The sequence below is a fragment of the Condylura cristata genome, unplaced genomic scaffold, assembly GCF_000260355.1.
Source record: "Condylura cristata isolate star-nosed mole 26May11 unplaced genomic scaffold, ConCri1.0 scaffold00015, whole genome shotgun sequence".
Lineage (NCBI taxonomy): Eukaryota > Metazoa > Chordata > Mammalia > Eulipotyphla > Talpidae > Condylura > Condylura cristata.
In genome coordinates, this window is record NW_004567116.1 from 49,401,965 (window position 1) to 49,422,535 (window position 20,571).

The window sequence follows — 20,571 nt, forward strand, 5'->3', positions numbered from 1 at the left end:
GAAGTGGCTTTAGCTTCTGAGTGCTGTGCTCTAACCCGCTGCGCCACCAGGGAGGGCCTGTTGCTAGTTGTTTTAAGAGATGCCATTCTCACTGGGGTGAGGTGTTATCTTATTGTGGTTTTAATTTGCATCTCCTTAAGGAAGTATTTTAATATTCTTCTTAAACATTCTCACAGATGAAAATCTGTTATTTTTTGAAAGATTTTCCAAGATGATTAAAGAGCATTGTGTAGTAAATCATCTGAATGTCTAGAAACAGTCACTTAATTTTTTTTCTTATCTGTAGAACACATATGTACATCTTATATACATATATATGTGAATATACTTGAGTATTTGGATGAACATTTAGAAATAATATATGCATATATATATATGTAAATGTTTATAAGTTGCTCTTATACTACTGCACTTTTTAGTAACCTTAACTATGGTATGTGTTACAATCAGTATTATTCAAAGCTGAGGTTAGCTTAAGAATATATCTAAAGTTTCCAGGAAGAAAGCACTATTGGTCATCTTTTTTAGACACAACAATGTTATTAGGTAATAATAAAACTTGGAATTTCAGCACAAGACAAGGATTCTTTTTATTCTACTAAAATGGTAGGGAAATTTAATTTTTTTTTATTATTTTCCAGTATGAATAATGATGTTCTTATTGCACGGTTTGTTCTTACAACAGTGTTTATTAATGCCTTTTTTAGGTAGTAACCCTTGATGTGTATATTCATTTACATACAAGGCTTAAGAGAGTAATGCCTTCTTCCCTTTCAAAAAATAAGCTTATTTGTGGTTTAAAGATACATTAAGTGTATTTTAATTTTTCACTGAGTTTTACCAATGTTCTTACCTAGTGATTCACACTAGAATTTGAGTATTTTTATATCAGGAGTTAAAAAAAAATCTTATACTTCTTGACCTTACTCTTAACTCTTTTGGCATAAACTACCTTTTGTTCTAATTGGCACATTCCCTCTTCCCCATCACTGTTGTACTAGTGTTTTAATATGTAACTTGGTTTCCCGAGAGAATTTACTAGGAGGTAATTTATTAGAGAAATTATTAGGAAGGGAGTGATCTGTTTGTCTTTAGACTTATTAGGCTAGATAGCTTGAAGATACTGTATCAGGAAAAGCTACCCAAAAGAATCTGACAATGAGCTGCAATGTATAATATTATCTCACATAAAATGTCCTCTTATTCTTGAGCTTTTGGTTTGAAATCAGATAAATCTGGGGAGGAAGTGCTCTTCCTCATCTTTATTTGGGAACAATAATTTGAAACTTCAGATTAGAATAGGACATAGTTTAATAACAATACACCTTTTGCATTTTCCCAGCAACATGAAGATTTTGTTCTTAAATCATAGAAACCTGGTAGGCCACCATTTAAGTGGGTGAATTGCAGAGTTTAATGGTAAATTAGTAATGATTTTCTTCTATGGAAGCAGTGCATTGGAAAGAAGCCAGGTTAACTGACCCCTAACTGGGCTTTTTGATATGTTTTTTTGATGCTTTAATATTTGTAAGGAAACCACTTATCTTCTCTGACTTTTTTTTTTTAACAGAATGAAGGTAACAGTATCTCTAGCTCTTCATAGGTAACTGTTGAGAGGATGAACTCTAATTTCATAGTATTGATTAGACCTTGTCAATTGTTAAATTTATACAAATATAAGGCAATTTGATCAGTTTTGCTTGATATTTGTAGGCTAAGTGGAATTTTTTTTCTGCTTTCCCGCCATTAACATCAACGATTGATATCTGTGGTCTCACACGCAGGCCTGATGGCAGCACCTAGAGTGTGGAGTGGGTGAGTGTGAGAGCACGTGTGGGCCCACCTGAGCCTAGAGACCTAGCATTAAGGGTGGCGGCAGAGGATGGGAGGTGGCAGAGTAGCCGAGAAAGAGTGATGATTGGCCCTGGGCTAGGAGACCTCCCAGCCTTTCAGGGCTTCTTGGCCTCCCTGCCTGCCCTGCTCCTGGTTGCCTTGCTATAAATGGTGTAGAAAGATTAAAAGCCTGACATAGCCACTGAGGGCTCCACGACTTCCTTTACCTGTCTGTCCAAATCCGTAGAAAACCTGCTCTGCGTTTTGCTGGTGCTACAATATTGTTAACTGGCCTTGCCTCTGTTTAGTGACTTTCAGTCTGTAATGTATGTCTATAATGTGGCATTTATTTTATTTTTTTAAATAAAAGTGGGTTCTCTGTGATGTAATTCCACAGCCATGTAGGGAATTATGCTTATTAGATCCCAGGTGCTCTTTCAGATTTGTGCAAATGTAAAAGTAAATGAGATAATCTTTTGGCTTGTAGTTAAATAAGCATTTTATTATCAGAGAGATGGAAGTTAGTGATGATACTGGTGCTGTACTTTTTTTTATTAAAGATTTATTTATGCATATAAGAGCTGGGGACGCAGGGGCTGTGAGAAGATTCACCAGATACAGAGTGAGGAGCAGAACAGGCAGATCATCAAAGTACACTGCTGAGGGGAGCAGCAGGCTGGTCAGGAGAGGTCTGCCACGCCATGTGGAAAGGCTCCTTGGCTGGGGATCAAACTCATGCTGAAGTGGCTGCCCTTAGCTTTGTAGCTCTGGGTTTTAACCCTTTGCGCCACCAGGGAGGGCCTTGGAGCTATACTATTTAATACTAGAGGCAGAATTAGACTAGTGGAACAGATGCTTTAAAAGTTGATATATGAGTACACTTCATAATAAAATGTATTTTTAGGCCCTATCACTAAAGTTATTACCGAAATATTTTTCTTTTGTTTTTTTTGTAGGTGTGTATTTTTCTTTCTGTGTAACTAACTTTTGGTAAAATAGGTATTGCTTGAGAATTATTTAACTTTTTCTGTGTATGTGTGACTCTTTGAAGTTTATGTTACCTGATAATTTCTTTGTATAATTTATATAATATAAATACTATTAGAATTATCTTTGATTTAAAATTTGGTAGGAACTGGTAAGTTTGGTAAGGCTTAGAATAATTTGAATTCACATGTGCAAATCATAGAAACAAGATAAAAGGTGACTTGCAGATCATCTTATCATTAATTTTAAAATTCCTATGTGGAGGAGCAGAATTCTATTTTTGAGGTAAATTAGAATCTTCTGAAGAGGTAGTTTGCCTGGAGTCAGCTATGACTTGATTGGTATATAGCCCTCTTTCCTCTTTCAACTGGAGGAAGTCCAATATTATGCTTTCTAGCTTAGTGATAAATGTGTTTTACTAAATAGTTTTTTTTTTTGTGGTTAAAAATAAAATCAGACAAGTAGTTTTGTTTCCTCATTTAAATAACAAAATTATAGAGTACTTTTAAAGTTAACTGGAACCCTGAATTCCTAAATTCACTTCAGTGTTTTTCACTTAAATCATACTGCCTCCATGTGGCTTTAGTGATATTAAAAATCTCAGAGATTTTTTATGTGATGTACAATCAATAGTATGCACGGCTGAATCACACCAAGAAGATTTCATTGGCAATGTTAATATCAAGATCTGGCATGATTTTTAAGTGAAAGTGATTTAATAGTGGTATTTGATTTATATGCATTTTTTCCCTCTGAATGCTGAAAGTGTTTATTTGAAATTTCAGTAATAATTTTTATAATTTTCAGTTTATTGAAACACCACCCTTATACTCTTAAAAGATTAAAGGCCTCTTTTCTGCAGAATAAGATGTGATTTATATATGTTCTCATGCAGTATATGAGTAAAGTAGGGGGAGAAAACTGTCCTTATTTTTCAATTTCGACCCGAACTCTCATAAAGTAATTTTGGTAAATAATCAATTTTTCTGTTAAGTTATAGTATTATTGTTAGTCTTTTGATATTAGAAAGTTCATTTAGTACTTAATTTTACTTAATTTATAATTACATATAATGAACACTTGCAGTATGTGTTAAACAATAGAAAATGTGATATTTTTGGAATCAGTATACATTTAGTTAGAATTTTTCTGATCCTGACATTTTGGCAAGGTTAATTAGTTAGGATTCTTTATTGACTTTATTAACTTTATATTCTCTTGCATAAATGCAGACTGTTAAGTCTATTGTAGTAATTATAGTAAATAATAAGTAATTTTTACCTACCTAATGACATATGACGTATGTTAGTTTCAGGTGATAAAATGATCAACACATTAATTTCAGTTGGCATTTAATAGATAGTAGTAATTTAAAAGAATTTTATTATTGACAACCAAACATAATTTTTAATGACCACTAAAAAGTGACTTGTAGTCTCTTTAATTCCGTTAGAATACCTTAAATCTTGGTTCACTTATCCCTTTTTTCTCAATTCGTGATTGTTTTGATATATTTGTAGACAAAGATGAAGTGATTATTAAGTTTAATTTATGCTTAATCTCACTTTTTCTCTCTTTTGAAATTATTTGCAGGAGAGGGCTGCTTACAATTTACATGGCCAACTTGGTAAGTATATATGTATTTTCTTTTGAGGTTTTCCTATGTGCTTTTTAAACCTTTTTTAAAAAATTCAGTTCCCTTAACAAAAAAAAGAAAGTGACTTAAGTTTGAGAATATTTTCTGTTTGTGTTTTAAAGGGCAGATTTAAATGTGTAAAGGAGCTTTAATGTCATCTAGTTTATTCCTGTCATAAATGACTGAATTTCACTTATTTCAGAAGGGTAGTGAATCACTGCTCTGTGCCATTCATGACCTTATTTTAAAACTTATATTTTCATCTTCGACACATTATATTCCTCAATTGTATATGTCTTTTTTTTTTTAAGATTATATATTCAGAACTGCGGTACAGGCTAGATGTGCAGGGACAGTGAGAGGATTCACCAGAGAAAGAGTGGGGAACAGAACAGGCCGACTGATGAAGAACACTGCTGAGGGGAGCAGTGGGTAGGTCAGGAGAGGTCTGCCGCACCTTGTGGATCACCTCTAGGGCGGGGATCGAACTCATGTTGAAGTGGCTTTAGCTTCTTAGTACTGTGCTTTAACCCACTGTGCCACCAGGGAGGGCCTTGTGTATATCTTTTTATGTATTTTTCATTTCATCTCATACTTTGTTTTTAGCCATTTTTATGGTAAAGCAAATTTAAGAATTTGCACATATGTCATATGTGCTGTCAGCACAGCATTGGTGCTACCTCTGGCCTAATATTTATTTTTCATGGTTAAATAGATAATTAAGTTTGCACAATTTTTATTATTAAATCCTTACTAGGAACATACTAAAATCTCAATTTGTTTAATAGAATTGATAGGTAAAATTTAAAAATTTGACTGAGAAATGGTTACTAATTATTAACCTAAGAATAGGTTCTTAAATTCCTTAACAAGGGGGTATATCAGAATTCTATTTAGCAACTCATTTCAGTTACTAAATATTTAAATTTTTGCTCTCTGTTATGTCAGTTACTTTATTACATACTGCTAGGCAAGAAAGAGGGCCTTGTTATTAAGGTGTTTACTGTAGTGTAGAAGCCAAAGCTGAAGCAATATTGTCTTGAAAGGACTGAAATATGAATTACAGGGTATTGTGGGAGCCATGATAGTAGCACCAAATTATTCTGGGTGGAAAGAGTCAGAAGAAAATGGTTCTGTCTTTTTTTTGAGTTACATACCTCTTTGAATATTTCATGATGCTTTATTAAAAATTGTTCATGTATAGATTAGGAATACTTAGAATATGCAAAAGTAATACGTTACTTAAAATAATGCAGAAAATTAGCTATTTTGAGATCTTCTAATTGCAATGAGATGGAAATCTAAGTATAACAAGAGAGCAGAGACTAATGGATATTTTTTGTCTCATTCTTTCTTGAAAGAACTGTAAGTTCTATGAAATGAGGGGCTATTTAGGTATAATGAGCACCTAAATAGCGCCTGACATATAGCAAGTATTAAATCAATTATTAATCAATTATTTAATCAATTATTAATCAATTAATCAATTATAAAAATAATTTTGCTGGCTGAAAAATTCTTGTTTAACAGTTATTTTACTTTAGTGCTTATAGATGTTAATCCTTTGTTCTATATAGATTCTTTTGGAGGTTGTTTCTATATTTTTGGTAATCTTTCATTTTTTCTCCATTGTTTTTGTGGTATTCTGAAGAATTGTATTTTGTATATTGGTTTCATCATGATATGTAGACTTATTTTTACATAGTCTAGGTTCAGTTTTTCAAGTGGAGTACAAATGGTTAGATTTAGAATTAAATTTTTATCCATTCTTTCTTTGGATTGTGCTTCTTTCCATCACTGTATTTTTTTTTTTATTCTGGAGCATCTATTATTAGACTTATGGTAAACCTTATTTTTTTCTGCGTTTTCTCTAATTGCTGTTGAGCATTTTTCTTCATTTTTTTCTCTTTTTATGCTAAATTCTAGATGTCTTTTAAAAAAAATTTATTTATTTGTACTTACAGAACTGGGGTTACAAACCAGAGGTGCAGGGGCCGTGAGAGGCTTCACCAGAGACAGTGGGAAGCAGAACAGGCAGATTGTTGAAGTACACTGCTGAGGGGAGCAGTGGGTGGAAGAGGTCTGCCGAGCCATGTGGTCACCTCCAGTGTGGGGATCGAACTCATGTGGAAGTGGCTTTAGCTTCTTAGTGCTGTGCTTTAACCCACTGCGCCACTAGGGAGGGAGGGCCTCTACTTGCCTTTTAAGACTTATCTTATAGTTAACTCATCTCTTTTTGTTTTTAATACTCCTCTTAACCTATGCATTGAAAATTCACTTCCAATTATGACTTACTTTTAAATCTTAAAAGATGTGATAAATATCACACCTAGCACAAATACAGAAAAATTACACAATATTTTTGTTAAATTACTGTTTAACATACTTTTTTTGATTTATTGGTTACAGACTGTTTCTTTATATGATGTTTTTATAATCTATGATGGGGAGTTATTAGAAAAATAATTCTTTCCTCTTTCATTACTGTTGAAATGTTTTTACAATTTTGGGGGTTGGAATGGTTAAGACCATTTGATTTTGTACAAAGATTTACCTCTGTTTTAATTGCTGCTACAGGTTAGTGCTTCACAAACATAGAAATCTGACAGATTTTCTGCAGTATAATTTTCATGGAGGAATTAAAATCAAAGTTTTGGTGCATTTATTATAATTAGAGTTGTATTATTCTTTTAACAGTAGACAACTTCCTTTTTGATCAATTCTTGATAAAAATCAAATCCCCTGCTTACTACTTTTATATGTCTGATGATTGGTAGAACTGCTGGCAGTCTACGTAATGATTCTGTGTATTTCAAATAGTTTCTTTTAGATACCCATGTATTTTCAGAGTTGGGCACTACAGGCATCCCCATATGTCAATAAGCCTTTAGTTCTTCTTCACCATAGTGTTATAACATGGTGAGTTGATGCCCTGTATTGTAGAATTTTCCTGGAAGCCATACCTGCATTGGGCCACTAGCAGCCAATTACCTCGTTGTCTGGAGACAACTAGAAGGTGAATTAATAAATATATCTTGTTAAAGTTATCCCAACTCAACTTTTGTAAGTTGTATCCCAAAATGCTGTGGCTACCCCAGAACTATTTAGTGTGAGGGCATGTGTGACAGAGAAGTAAGAACATAAAGTAAAAGTGATCTTAACCATCTGTGGTTAAAATACTTTACTTTTGCAAGGTTTGCCAAGTCATGTGACTATGTGAACTGATTCGATAGAGATCTTCTCAAGGTCTGGAAGGAGTCTTGAAAATGAGGGGTCTGTGAATCTCTGGGCTTCTGTCATACACTCTTCCATATTCTCCACTATACCAAATGCCTCTCTCAGTATTAGTGAACATCACAAGTGTACATTCTCTTCAGGGCCTTGATATTTACTGTTTTCTGCATTCGGATCTTACCTCCAGAGTTTTCTCTACATCTTGCTATTGAATTTTATTGAGATACTGTTGAAATGTCACTGTTGAGAGGTCTTTTATTCCACATAAAACACAGTCACCCTTCATGTCATCCACACCTCTTTTTTTTTTGGATAGAACTTACTAAAACATGTTTTTTGCTTATTACTGTCTCTTTTCCTGTCGTGGAACTTAAGCTCCATAAAGGTGGAGATTTCTGTGTCATACCTAGAATAGTGCCTAACATGTACTATGCTTAATAATTTGTTAAATGATTCAATAGATGAATTCATTTATTAAATTTAAGGATTTATAGGTGAAATATCAAGTTATAGCAAATGTTTATTTAAAAACTTGTTTTGAATGTTATTTCCCTTTTTATAAGTAAAACCTTGCTTTGATTGTTACTAGTGTTACATATTTGATTAAAAAATGCAGATATTTAAAGTTAATGGTTCTGGTTTACAGGTAAAGTGTGTGACTTACTTTAAACTGCATATGAACATTCCTGTTTTGTCAGCTTACTACTGTAGTATACTCAAAATCGAGAAAAGTAAGTTACTGGAGGAGTCATGTGCTTTTGAACTATAAATTTAAGTTATGAAGTGATATAAAAACATGCAACCTTAAAAAATCGAAAAACAGTTGCTAATGTATACCAAAGTATCCTGAAATATTAGTGACAACAGGGGTGGGAAGAGCACAGGGAATGTGGTGAAAGACTGAGTGTTTTGGTGGTAGGAGAGCAATGGTGACCAACCTGAGGGAAGAAATCACATGTTGTTCAAAAATTAAGTAAAAAGAAAATGGGAAAAGAAGGTGTCTTAAAATTTCTTAGTGGTCATTTCATTGTGTTGCTCACATTTCTAATTTTTTAAAAAAAAACTTAAATGTTTTTTATTTAATTTCTTTATTTGTCTATATTTTACATCAGGTATAGTTTTCATAGAATTTCTGTTGTCCCTCTCCCCTGAAGAATATCTCTGATTTATAGTTGTCTGATTATTTTGTTTAGTTTTGTTTCATTGTTTATTTTTACATCATTTTGTACCTTTTTCCATCTTAGTTGTAATCCCTATGGGCTTCCCATCACCAAATCACTCGTGTGCCATCACCATAGTTCAGTGCCCTTCCCTCCGCCCCATTATTGATTCCATTCCCCACTACACCCCTGTAAAATGTCTCACATTATTTTTTTAAATTATTTTCCCCCTGATCCTATAAGTGAAACCATCCGATAATTTTCTTTTTCTTTCTGACTTACTTCACTGAGCATCATCCCTTCTAACTCCATTCATGTTGTCATGAGTGGCATAAGATTTTTTTTTTTTTTTTTTTTACTAAATAGTATTCCATTGTGTATATGTACAATATCTTCTTGATCCAGTCATCTATTTTTTGGCATTTGAATTGTTTCCAAGTCTTAACTGTTATAAATAGTACAGCAGGAAACATGGGTTGCAGGTATCCTTTTCAGTTAATGTTTTTGTGTCCTTTGGGTAGATATGTAGAAGTGGAATTGCTGGTTCATATGGCAGCTCCAATTTTAGTAATCTGAGGAACTTCCACAACAGTTTTCCATAGTGGTTGGACTAATATGCACTTCCATCAGCAATGTAGGAAAGTTCTACATTTTTGCCACATCCTTGCCAACATTTGTTATATGTTATGTTACATTTCTCTGATTTTGAGGGATGTTGAGTATTTTTTCATGTCTACTGGTCATTTGCATTTCATCTTTAGAGAAGTGTCTTTTGAGTTCTACTCCCCATATTTACTTTTTTTCCCTTGAGTCCTGTGAGTTCTTTTTATAGCTTTGTGATCAATACCTTTTCAGTTGTGTGAAATGAAAAAATTTTCTCCCAATCTCTAGGGTATCTCTTTGTTTTGGTTAGTGTCTCTTTAGCTATGTGGAAGCTTTTTAATTTGATGTAGTCCTGCCTGCTTATCTTTTTCTTTGTTTGCTTTGCTTTGAGAGATGATCTTTAAAGATGAGATGTATATCTTGTTACTATGTTTATATATACTATATTTATTTTATGGTCTTAGGTCTTGTCTTATGTTCTGTTCTTTTATCCATATTGAGTTGAGTTTTGTGCATGGTGTGAAGAAGCGACGGTCTAGTTTCATTCTTTTGCATGAGATGGTCCATTTTCCCCAGGACCATTTATTAAACACATACTCCATGCTTCATTGCATATTCTTTGTTCCATTGTCAGAGATTAGTTGTTCATATATGTGTGACTTCTAAGCTTTTTATTCAGTCTGTGTCTGTGTTCCAATACCATGCTGTTTAATTATGATGGCTTTGTATTATAGTTTGAAATCTGGGCATGTGATACCTCTATTCACCTTTGTTTTAGTCAGGAAAGCTTTGGCTATTTGAGCCTCCATATGAACACTGTTGGAAAAATCCTTAATAAAATCCTTGCCAACAGAATCCAACAATGCATCAAAAGGATAATACATTATGACCAAGTGGGATTCATTCCAGGGGCACAAGGGTGGTTCAACATCTGAAAATCAATTAATGTCATCCAACCATCTACAAAAAGAAAAATTAAAAAGATATGATCATATCAGTATTTGCAGAGAAGGCATTCGACAAAGTGCAACATGCATTTATGATGAAATCCCTTGAAATTCTTGGGATAGAAGGAACATACCTTAACACAACCAAAGCCATATATGACAAAACCACAGCCAACATTATTCTCAATTGTGAAAAGCTGAAGGCCTTTCCTTTAAGGTTAGGAACAAGACATGGATGTCTACTCTCACCACTGCTGTTCAACATAATACTGGAAGTCCTACCCAATGCTTCAAGACAGGAAATAGATATACAGAGAATTCAAACAGGGAAAGAAGAAGTCAAACTATTGTTATTTACAGGCAATAGGAAATATACATAGAAAACCCTAAACACTTCACAGAGAAACTAATCTGACAATCATCCAGTTTAGTAAAGTAGCAGGATACATAATCAACATACAAAAATCAGTACTCTCCCTGTATACAAACAACCAATCTGAAGAAGAAATCAAGAAAACCCTTTTATAATTGAAAGAAAAGTCAAATATTCAGAAATAAACCTAATAAAAGAGGTAAAGGGACCTGTGCAAAGGAAATTATAAAACACTGTTACATAGGAATGGAAAGACATCCCCTGCTCATGGGTTGGAAGAATTAACATTATCAAAATGGGCCACCCTACCAAAAGCAATTTACAGATTTAATGATATTCCAATAATAATCTCAATGACATTATTCCAAGAAATAGAAAATCTTAAAAAATTAACCCTATATACTCAGTGGATTTGAATCTTACTATTTTAAAAGCCATGGACATGCTTTTCTACACTCAAAACATTTATATTATTGTGTTTGTTGCCTGTTTTGAATGGTAAATGCCAGAAAATTTTCATTTTGATATAATTAGTGTTAGAGTGCCCTTATTTTTTTTTAGACAAAATTTTATTTTGAAATAATCATAGATTATATATGCAGTTGTAAGACATAAAGAAGTAATCATGTAGTTTCTCACAATGGCAAAATATTACAAGATGTTTCAAAATCTTGATATTTTCTCTAATCAAGATAAGAGAATGTTTTGTTTACTCTAGGATTGTCATCTGCCCTTGGTAGCTACAACCACTTTTCTCTTAAGGCATCATCCTTCCATTACCTATGCCTTTAATCTCTGGCAAACATTAATTAAGTCTCCATTTCTCTAGTTCTGTAATTTGTGTAATCATTTCAGAAATGTTAAATGAATCATATATGCTATTTGTGACTAGCTGTATCCCTCTGCATAAGTCTCTGAAATTCATTCAAGTGGTTGCACATATTGTTAATTCATTCATAGCATGTCTCTACTAGTTTGTGTTACCATTCATCCATTGAAGGACAGTGACTTGTTTCTGTTTGGCTACTACAAATTCAGTTGCTATAAATATTTATGTATAGATTTTTGTGTGAACACAAGTTAGCTTTCCTAAGTGATATGGTAGTTGCACATTTAGTTGTTTTTTTTTTTAAGATTTATTTATTTGTACATACATACAGGCCAGAGACTCAGGGGTGGCGAAAGACTTCACCAGAGACAGAGTGGGGAGCAGAACAGGCAGATCGACGAATTACATTGCTGAGGGGAGCAGCTGGCGGGTCAGGAGAGGTCTGCCACGCCATGTGGTCACCTCTGGGGCAGGCGGGAATCGAACTCATGCGGAAGTGGTTTCAGCTTCTTAGTACAGTGCTTTAACCTGCTGCGCCACCAGGGAGGACCGCACATTTAGTTTTTTAAGCTATTAAACTATTTTCCAGAGTGTCCATACAATGTTGTTTTATATTGTTCTCAATCTGGGAAAAAGCTTTGAATCTTTAACTTTTTTCAAAATAAAAAATTGTTTTGAGGGAGATGAAATGGATTAACATTTGTCTGTTAAGTAGATTTGTATGTTTTATGTTCATATTAATTTCAATATTAGGAAAGTTTTACAGAAAATGTAAAATATGAACCAGTCTTTTATCTTTGTTAGCCTGTTTTAAAAGACCTGCAAATCAAAAATTCAATGAGGTTAAAGACTTTACACATAAATTTTCATTATATGTAACAGAAAATGAATTTGTACATGATTTATTCTGGAATTATTTATTAACCTAATAAACTTCTCTTTGTCTAAATTTTAGTTTATACTATTACTGTATAAGTATTCTTTAATCAGAGAGTGTTTGGTTCAGAATATGGCAGAATTTTAGTATTTTTAGAGAAACTGAATTTAGCTTGAAGAAATAACTATTCTATAACTTGGTTGCTTTGCTTACTGGAGTAAGTTGAAATTGTTGGTTTATAGCATAAATAAAGTTTGTAAATGTTGGGAAGTTTTTATATTGAAATAATTTTATAAATTGTTTTTTAGGTATGTGTTTCTGATTTGGAAAGTACAAAAATGCTTAAAGAGGAAAGTAAATAGCTGTAGTTTTACCATGTGGTAATTGCTAATGTTTAATGTTTAAGTTTCATTTTCTTTTTTCCCCTCCAATGTATACACATACATGTATTAACATATTTGAGTTTATATATTATCCATTATACTCATTTAAAAAATATTGGGGGCATATTTTGTGCTATCTTGTTACTGTCATATAGTTTTTACTGGTATTAATAGAAAATGATAACTATTTTGGAGTGTGCACTCCTACCTTTCATTTCTTAGTTATTGCAGGGGTATGGTTTTATATACAGTTGCATTTACATAATCCAAGTATTGAAAGACAATGAAATAGTAAATATTGTGTTGGTAGATAGTTTTGGCTATGGGAACAACCCATTCTTTAATTATTTTGACTAGAACATTTCAGAAGCTTTGTCATGCCTTTGAATGAAGACATGATAGAAGAATATGTAGAAGTGGGTCCATATTATTTTCATCATTTTAGTTTCTATTTTTATCAGTGAATTTATTTATTGTAAAGCACTTTGCTAGGCATTGAGTTACAAATATAAACTGCTATTCCACTCTTGAAAGTAATTTAGTTAAGGGATCAAGGTATATGTGGATTTAAAATAAAAACTTAATAATCTAAGGTAATGTATTCATATCAGATATGTGGTAAAGACAGGATAGTCTTTAGTGCTTTAGGAAAGGAAGTTAGGTTTGGGCTGGGACAGTGAGGGGAGGTTTATATATTAAATGGGACTTGAACGTTGAAGAAAGGCGAAGACTTAGAGGGAATTCCATCTCAGAGATGTGTCATTGATGACCACAGGACAAAACTTGTTTCTTTCCAAAGATTGCCAAGTTTGGGCTAAGGTTTAGAAATAACAGCAACAACAGCAAAGTTATTGAATATAGTGTGTTAGACACTGTTGTTGCAAAAGAAACTGCCAAGATAAACAAGGTATAGTTTCTGCTTCTAGGGACCTTATCTTGTATTGGGAAAGAAAAATGTGAAAACTACTGAAGGTAAAGATCAACTTTTTTTGGTACTAATAGTTGTCTCAAAAGAAAGTATTTATGCTTTGTAACTGTTAATACAAATTTTGCTACTTGTATTTGTTTTATTGTTGTAGGGAGCAGGTGAAGAACTATATACTGTAACTGTATGTTATAATTAATGCTTTTGTTATAAAAATATCTTTCCTCAGGCTTCCTTGTAGTTACTCTTATTACTCATGCTTTTTGTCAGTATGCCCTGGTATGTCTCAGTTATTAGACCAACAACTTGGAACCTTTTTGATTTATTACCACTTTTAAAAGTTACAAACAAGGTAATTGAAGTAATACCCATCTGAAAATAGTTTTTTCATGTTACATGATTATAAGCATATTTAGAAGGGAATATACAGAAATTTTAAGAGTATAGCTTTCCTTATATTTCTAGGAATGACAGAGGATTAGTTGCTAGAGAGCAAAATACATAAAAGGTTTTATACAAAAGGCGTAATTTTCTCTGGTTTTGGCCCCTAATATGGCTATAAAAATAATGGAAATATTTTCCTGGACCTAATCACATACCCATAAGAACACCAGTTGTTGGGATTCAACTTTGCCCCAGTATGATTTAAAAGGGAACACAAAAGTTTGTATTCACATGATTTCCCTCTATTATGTTGGTTGTGACAAGGAATAAAGATTGGTCTTTCAAAACTCATCATATGCTGCCATCAGTTGTTTAAAATGTGATATGGGGAATAGTTCATTTGTATAATTATCATTTTTAACACTTACAGATATTTTTGTATGATTCCTCTTAGAAAATTTAGTTCTGCATTTCACTTATACCACAAGCATTCAAATGTATATGTCACTTTGAAGTTGTAAACGTACCTTTAGTAAGTGTGTTTGTAGTATTTGATTTTAATTTTAAACATGCTGTGCCTTTGCTTAAAACATCCATACTTGGGATGTTCATAAGATTTGAAAATGTCATGTTTTTATGTATTTCATATTTACATGAAATAGGTATTTGTTAGATATCAGCGCTGTGGTAGGCAATGAGGATACCAATAGAATATAAATGGATTGTAGGTTAGTTGGAGAAATTTGACAGATTTATTAGAAAGCAATAATCTTTGAGCATTAAGTTAGGAAAACAATTATTCAAAACCTCTCTAAAATTGTTCCTGTATATTTTCTCTATACAGTAGTTGACATTAATCATTCATACAGTCTTCATGCCAGAAAATTAGGAGTTTAAATGTTTTTGTTCTTGTGCTCCCTGTCTATCAGGAAATGTTATTCTGTTTTCATAATGTATTGTGGATCTGATAGTGACTTACTACCTCACGTTTTGTAACCAAAATCAAACCGTAATTTGTTGCCTGAGCTTTTTTGATAGCCTAGCTGCCAGTACCATTGTATATACATAATAGAATTTGTTGCTCTTTTGCTTAAAACTCAGAAAAAACCATTCCTTTCTACTATATCCCAGTAAAATTCACTACATCACTGTCACTGTGGCTTACAAGTGTCTTTATGTATTGCAGTCTACCTTTCTAACCTCAGCTTTTCCTTCTCTTTACAGTGACTTTCTGTGTTACACATTATATATGTTTGAAGCTTATTGTTCTTTATAGCCTTAAATCTTGACTTTTCTCTTGGCTTGAAAAATCTATTCTCTTAGATTTTCTTGTCTACTATCTATTTATGCCTTATATAGTTCTTATTCCAGTGTTGACTCCTAAGAGAGCCCTTCCTTTCCATCTTAGTGAAGCAACTCTGGATAGCAACTCTGGGTAGCAACTCTGGGTAGCAACTCTGTAACTGATGGTTCTATCTTGCATAGCACTTTGAAGTACTGAAATGTTATTCCTGAATTGTCTCTCTCTCTCCAATGTGTATAAATTTTTAAGGGCAAGGACTCTCACTTGTTCATTGTCACAGCTGAGTACCTACACCTAGTACTTAGCATATAATGCATGCTTAATAAATATTATTGAATGACTGTAGCTTGTAAGTAAATAGTTTGAAAATGGCAAAGACTAGAATGATTCTTATTTTCTAAATTGCTAAATTTATACCTGTTTTGCTCTGGGTGTATGTGTGTGTGTGGGGGGGAGAGGTCATGCCCCTCCTGCTCCCCCCCCCCCACCTTTCATTAAATCCAAAATCCAAGTCTTCTAAGTGAACCAAATGACTTTGTTTTTCCACAGGAAGGTAAACAAAAGGCCTAAGTGAATGTGATCTTAGCTGAGTTCCTGCCAGAGTAGATCTTTTGTTGGAAACTTCCTTCGAATTACCAGAATGAGGGATAAACATTTTTTTTTTCTTGGTTCATACTTTGATTCTTTTAATTAAATTAAGAGATGTAGATTTCTGATATCCAGTATAACATTAGCCTGTATTAAACTTACATTTGTATAAAAGGTAAGGTATTTTATCATCTAAGGAGAGGATGATTTCCTTAAAGTTGCTGACATAGAAAGGGATTTTCCCAGAGACTACAGCCTATCTAGATTGTGAACATGAAAAAGGAAATTATTAGAGACCATTGTATAATTTCCTTGCTAGTAGTAATACTCAAGGAAATTACAACATTCGGTTATTTTTCCTCATTTGAGGCAGTTCCTGTGATGGTAGTCACCACTGTTTCTTTCTTTTTTTAAATTATAAGTACATTCAGAGGAAAAACTTGTTACAAGAATTTTATAAACATCACAGCATTTATTCTCTTATAAATAGCTATAGTATGTCTTCTGAAAATGGATTTAAGTCTTTGAGGTAAGTTTCTAAAGAGTGGACACAGTCTGTTGATATCATATATTAACAGAAATAAAATTCAGCAAATGTGTTAATGAATGCATGGCACTGAGGGATTTTCAAAGGGTCTTTTCTAGAAAGTTGAACTTTAATGTAAGATGACGTAGGCCTGGAAATTCTGTATTCTTGGTCTTAATTTCTCCCGTGTATTCAACATTGGAAGTAGAATATAAAAGATTATGCTTCAAGGAATTGCTTCACAAACTTGATCTTCATCAGAAGACTGTGGATAGATTTTAAATACCCCCAAACACAGTCCCAATCCTAGATCCACTGAATTAGAGTACCTTAAGAGTCTCTCTTTCTCTTTCTCCCTGCCTGCTAGTCTACCTTCCTCCTGCCCTTTTCTCTCTCTCTCTAAGTCTAGACAATTCTGACAGACATTTGAAACATCTCCTTTGAAGATTACTGTTTTATGTGAATCCTCTTCAAATACACTTTGGGAAGAAGGTGAATCAATTTTGTGGTTGTTAAGATGAAGGCATTTGATCTTAAAGAGTCTCTGGGATTTCTTATAAGAAACTTTATTGAGAAGTTTAAAGCTAGTTATTTTTTCAAAGGAAGCCATGGAATTACATGCCTTTTACAAAGCAGACATTTTGTTTACTTTGTCCTGTTAAGTTCTGTTTGTACATTTATCAAATAATGAAAATTATATAGTGTGGAGATTTTAATTATTTTGGACATGAGGTGTGATGAACACATACAGTCTTGTCATTGCTGGTATATATAAGGTACCTTCTTATTCTTTTAGATACGTTAATACTGTGTTTTAAAGATGTATTCATTTTGTTGTTGTTCACTTTGAATTTGATACCGTATTTTCAAGACCGTTTTTTGTCTCATACCATAATGCATTGCATCTGCCTGTGGTCTCATGTGCCAGAAGATTTTTCCCCTGCATATTATTTCTGGCAGCTTTCTAGAGATACACTTCACATATCATAAAATCTACCCTTTTAATTTTTTCTTGTTTTTTAGAATAGTAAAATACTATTTACAATTACCTAATTTTGGAATGTTTTACCCACTACATTTTACTTGTCCATTTTCCCAATGGTTGAAATTTAATTGCTTTTAATATCATAGTCAGTATAGTATCAAATATTTGTACATGAAAGCATTGTGAATTTCTCTACGTGTGTGAAGAAGGGCTTAGAAGATTAATTTTTAAATCATATATTTTCCGGTAAAAGGACAAAATGTCTTAGACTGTCAGAAAATATTCTAGTAATATTTAGAATCTAGATAGATTCATTGTTACACTCGGACAGAAGTTTATCTTGTGTGTCTTTGTCCTGTATTTATATTTGAATGGTTGGACTCTTCATCCTAGGAACTAAAGGTTCTAGTTTCATCTTTCACATTTCATCAAACGCATTCTAGAGTCTTTGCTCTAGAATGTAAATGTGTCAGTTAGAACAAAGGGAAAAAATGGCATAATTTCTCTTTGAATATGGATTACTCTGATATCTATTTATAAACCTTTGGTTTTATTTACAATATGAATGCAATGCAAAACATTAAAAATTATACGTTTATAAAAGTATTTATAATAAGTAAATATAAAAGTAGTAGATGTGAAGAAATAAATTTGCAAAGAGATGTAGGAGGAAAAAAATAGTATATAAAAGCAAAAATAAGAAAGTTCAAAATACAAAAAAGCAGCTCATGTAATAAAGACTTCTTTTTCTTGATACATGAAAGGGAGGGTGACTGCTCTTTATTAGTGTAGTGAGCCTCTGCTGAGGCTCTTGGGATAGAAGGCCAGAGTCCTCAGGTTCAGCTGGTGGACATGAAAAATCTTGGCTCTTCATTTTGTTTTCTTGGACTTCTCTCCTCCAGGGATGTTAGCCTCATGAGGATTGAAGTTTAAGTTCTCCTCTTGGTCTTTGTTGGTGGGGGTTGGGCCAGCTTTTTTTTTTTTTTTTTTTTTAACCTTTCTCCATGGTGTTTGACTGTAACATTTTCAGATAATTCCAATATATGAAGTATCTGTAAATCTATCTCTGTTGCTTATTGTTTCTGTCAAATCTTGATCTTGGTATTTTGTTTTGCGTGTTTGATTATTATCTAAAAGTTTGTTGTCATGGGTTGTCCTTTTTTTCCTGGTCGTTTAGTGAAACAGTAGGTTTTTGTCTGTACCTGTTAATATTTTCAGTTTGTAAGCGTTGTTTGACTCTTAAGACTGGGATGTATAAGGTAGAAAGAAAACCTAGGTAATCACCACCACATTTTTTGGATTGCAAGTACCTACATAGCCTTCTTTCTTTCATCTTTTAGACTTTTTAAAATGTACATATATAGGCCCTCCCTGGTAGCACAGCGGGTTAAAGCACAGCACTAAGAAGCTAAAGCCAACTTTAGCATGAGTTTGATCCCTGCCTGCCCCAGAGGTGACCCACATGGTGTGGCAGACCTCTCCTGACCCACCCGCTGCTCCCCTCAGCAGGGGGTGAGGGGATCTGTCCTGCTCCCCACTTTGTCTCTGGTGAATCCCCTCACCCTCCAAGCACCTCTGGCCTGTACCCTAGTTCTGTATGAATAAATAAATAAATCTTAAAAAAAAAGTACACATGTAATGTTCAAGGTTTGTAATTGTAATTTGTGGGAGGAGTATGTTTGCCCTATATTTTTGGAAGAAGTCCTTTACATATAATTTTTATATGGTAGTCAGAATAATCAAAAAACACAAAAACAAAATGCCAAGATCAAGGTTTAACTGAAGCAATAAGCAACAAAGATAGATTTATAGATACTTCATATATTGGAATTATCTGAAAATATTACAAAGTGTGTTAATATTTTAAAAAGTAAGAGATGACTTCTGATTCAGGCCAAATTGGAGTAACAAGAAACAGATTTACTCTCCTACCTAAAACAACAGCAACAAAACAGAGAAATTAAGGAAAAAAATGTTCTCAATACATTGTATAGTAAACAATGAAGACAGTAGTCCCTGAGACATTGGCAACAAATGAGTTGAGCTCTGATTGGTTTTACTTACTATTTGGAGAACATCTAATTAATTTGGAGCTTGGCTTTCTTTCATAGTTGTGCAGACATAGCTAGGAGTCTGAGGAGGCAAAGTGGCTTGAGGTTACAGGTAGAAGAGGAAGGTGGCGAAATCAAAGTTGTGTAGGGTTTCTTGCAGTTATTCATCTGACTTCTGATCAATGAATGCATGTAAGGGGCCACCAGAGGCTGAGGAAAGTACTGTCCAAATCCATTAGGAATAGTTGCTATTCTCATCATTGAGAGTAGAAACTCTGAGCATTGGAAAAAATAACTTGAATGAGACTTAGAGCCAAGAAACTGAGAGACATAGTATTAACATGGACAAATACAATGGATTTTACCTTAATGTATGGGAAAATTCGTCTTAAACTAAACACTCTTACGCAACAGTAACAGTAAGATTTCAGGACATGACAGGATCATCAAACTGTTTCCAATTAATTTCAATTAATTGCATCCCAGAACAAAATCTAAAGAACATTATGCGAATACAAAAATATATTTTCTCAACATGGTAAAATTTACAATGTCTGACACTCAGTAAAAAAATTATCAGTTGTGAAAAGAAACAGGAACATATGACTCATACTGTTGAGAAAAATAAATCAATTACTTGAAAACAACTCAGAAATAGTAAAGTGGTTGAATGAGACAAAGACATTGAAGCAGTAGGTATTTTATTGCATATATTCAGAAAGCTAGGAGAAAAATTCAAATGTTACAGAGAGAGATGGAAGCTATAAAAAAAAAGATCCAAGTTAAACTTGTAGAGATGAGGGATGAAATGTCTAAGTTGAAAAATACTCAGGATAGAATTTTTAAAAAAAATATTTATTTATTTATGCATACAGAACTAGGGTACAGGCCAGAGGTGCAGGAGTGGTGAATTAGTGACATTTAAATCTTGCAGAAGAAATGTTTAT

At 33.2% G+C, this 20,571-nt stretch overlaps 1 protein-coding gene across 3 annotated transcripts in view; it reads left to right on the forward strand.

Moving 5' to 3' along the window:
* The window catches only part of TMEM135 (transmembrane protein 135), a 240,799-nt gene that overhangs the window by 32,138 nt on the left and 188,090 nt on the right, over positions 1 to 20,571 (forward strand). For all 3 annotated transcript variants that reach the window (XM_012725702.1, XM_012725701.1, XM_004683276.2), the window contains exon 4: positions 4,414 to 4,447. In XM_012725702.1, the coding sequence (XP_012581156.1) occupies positions 4,414 to 4,447 (34 nt within the window). The remainder of the gene's footprint in view (positions 1 to 4,413; positions 4,448 to 20,571) is intronic.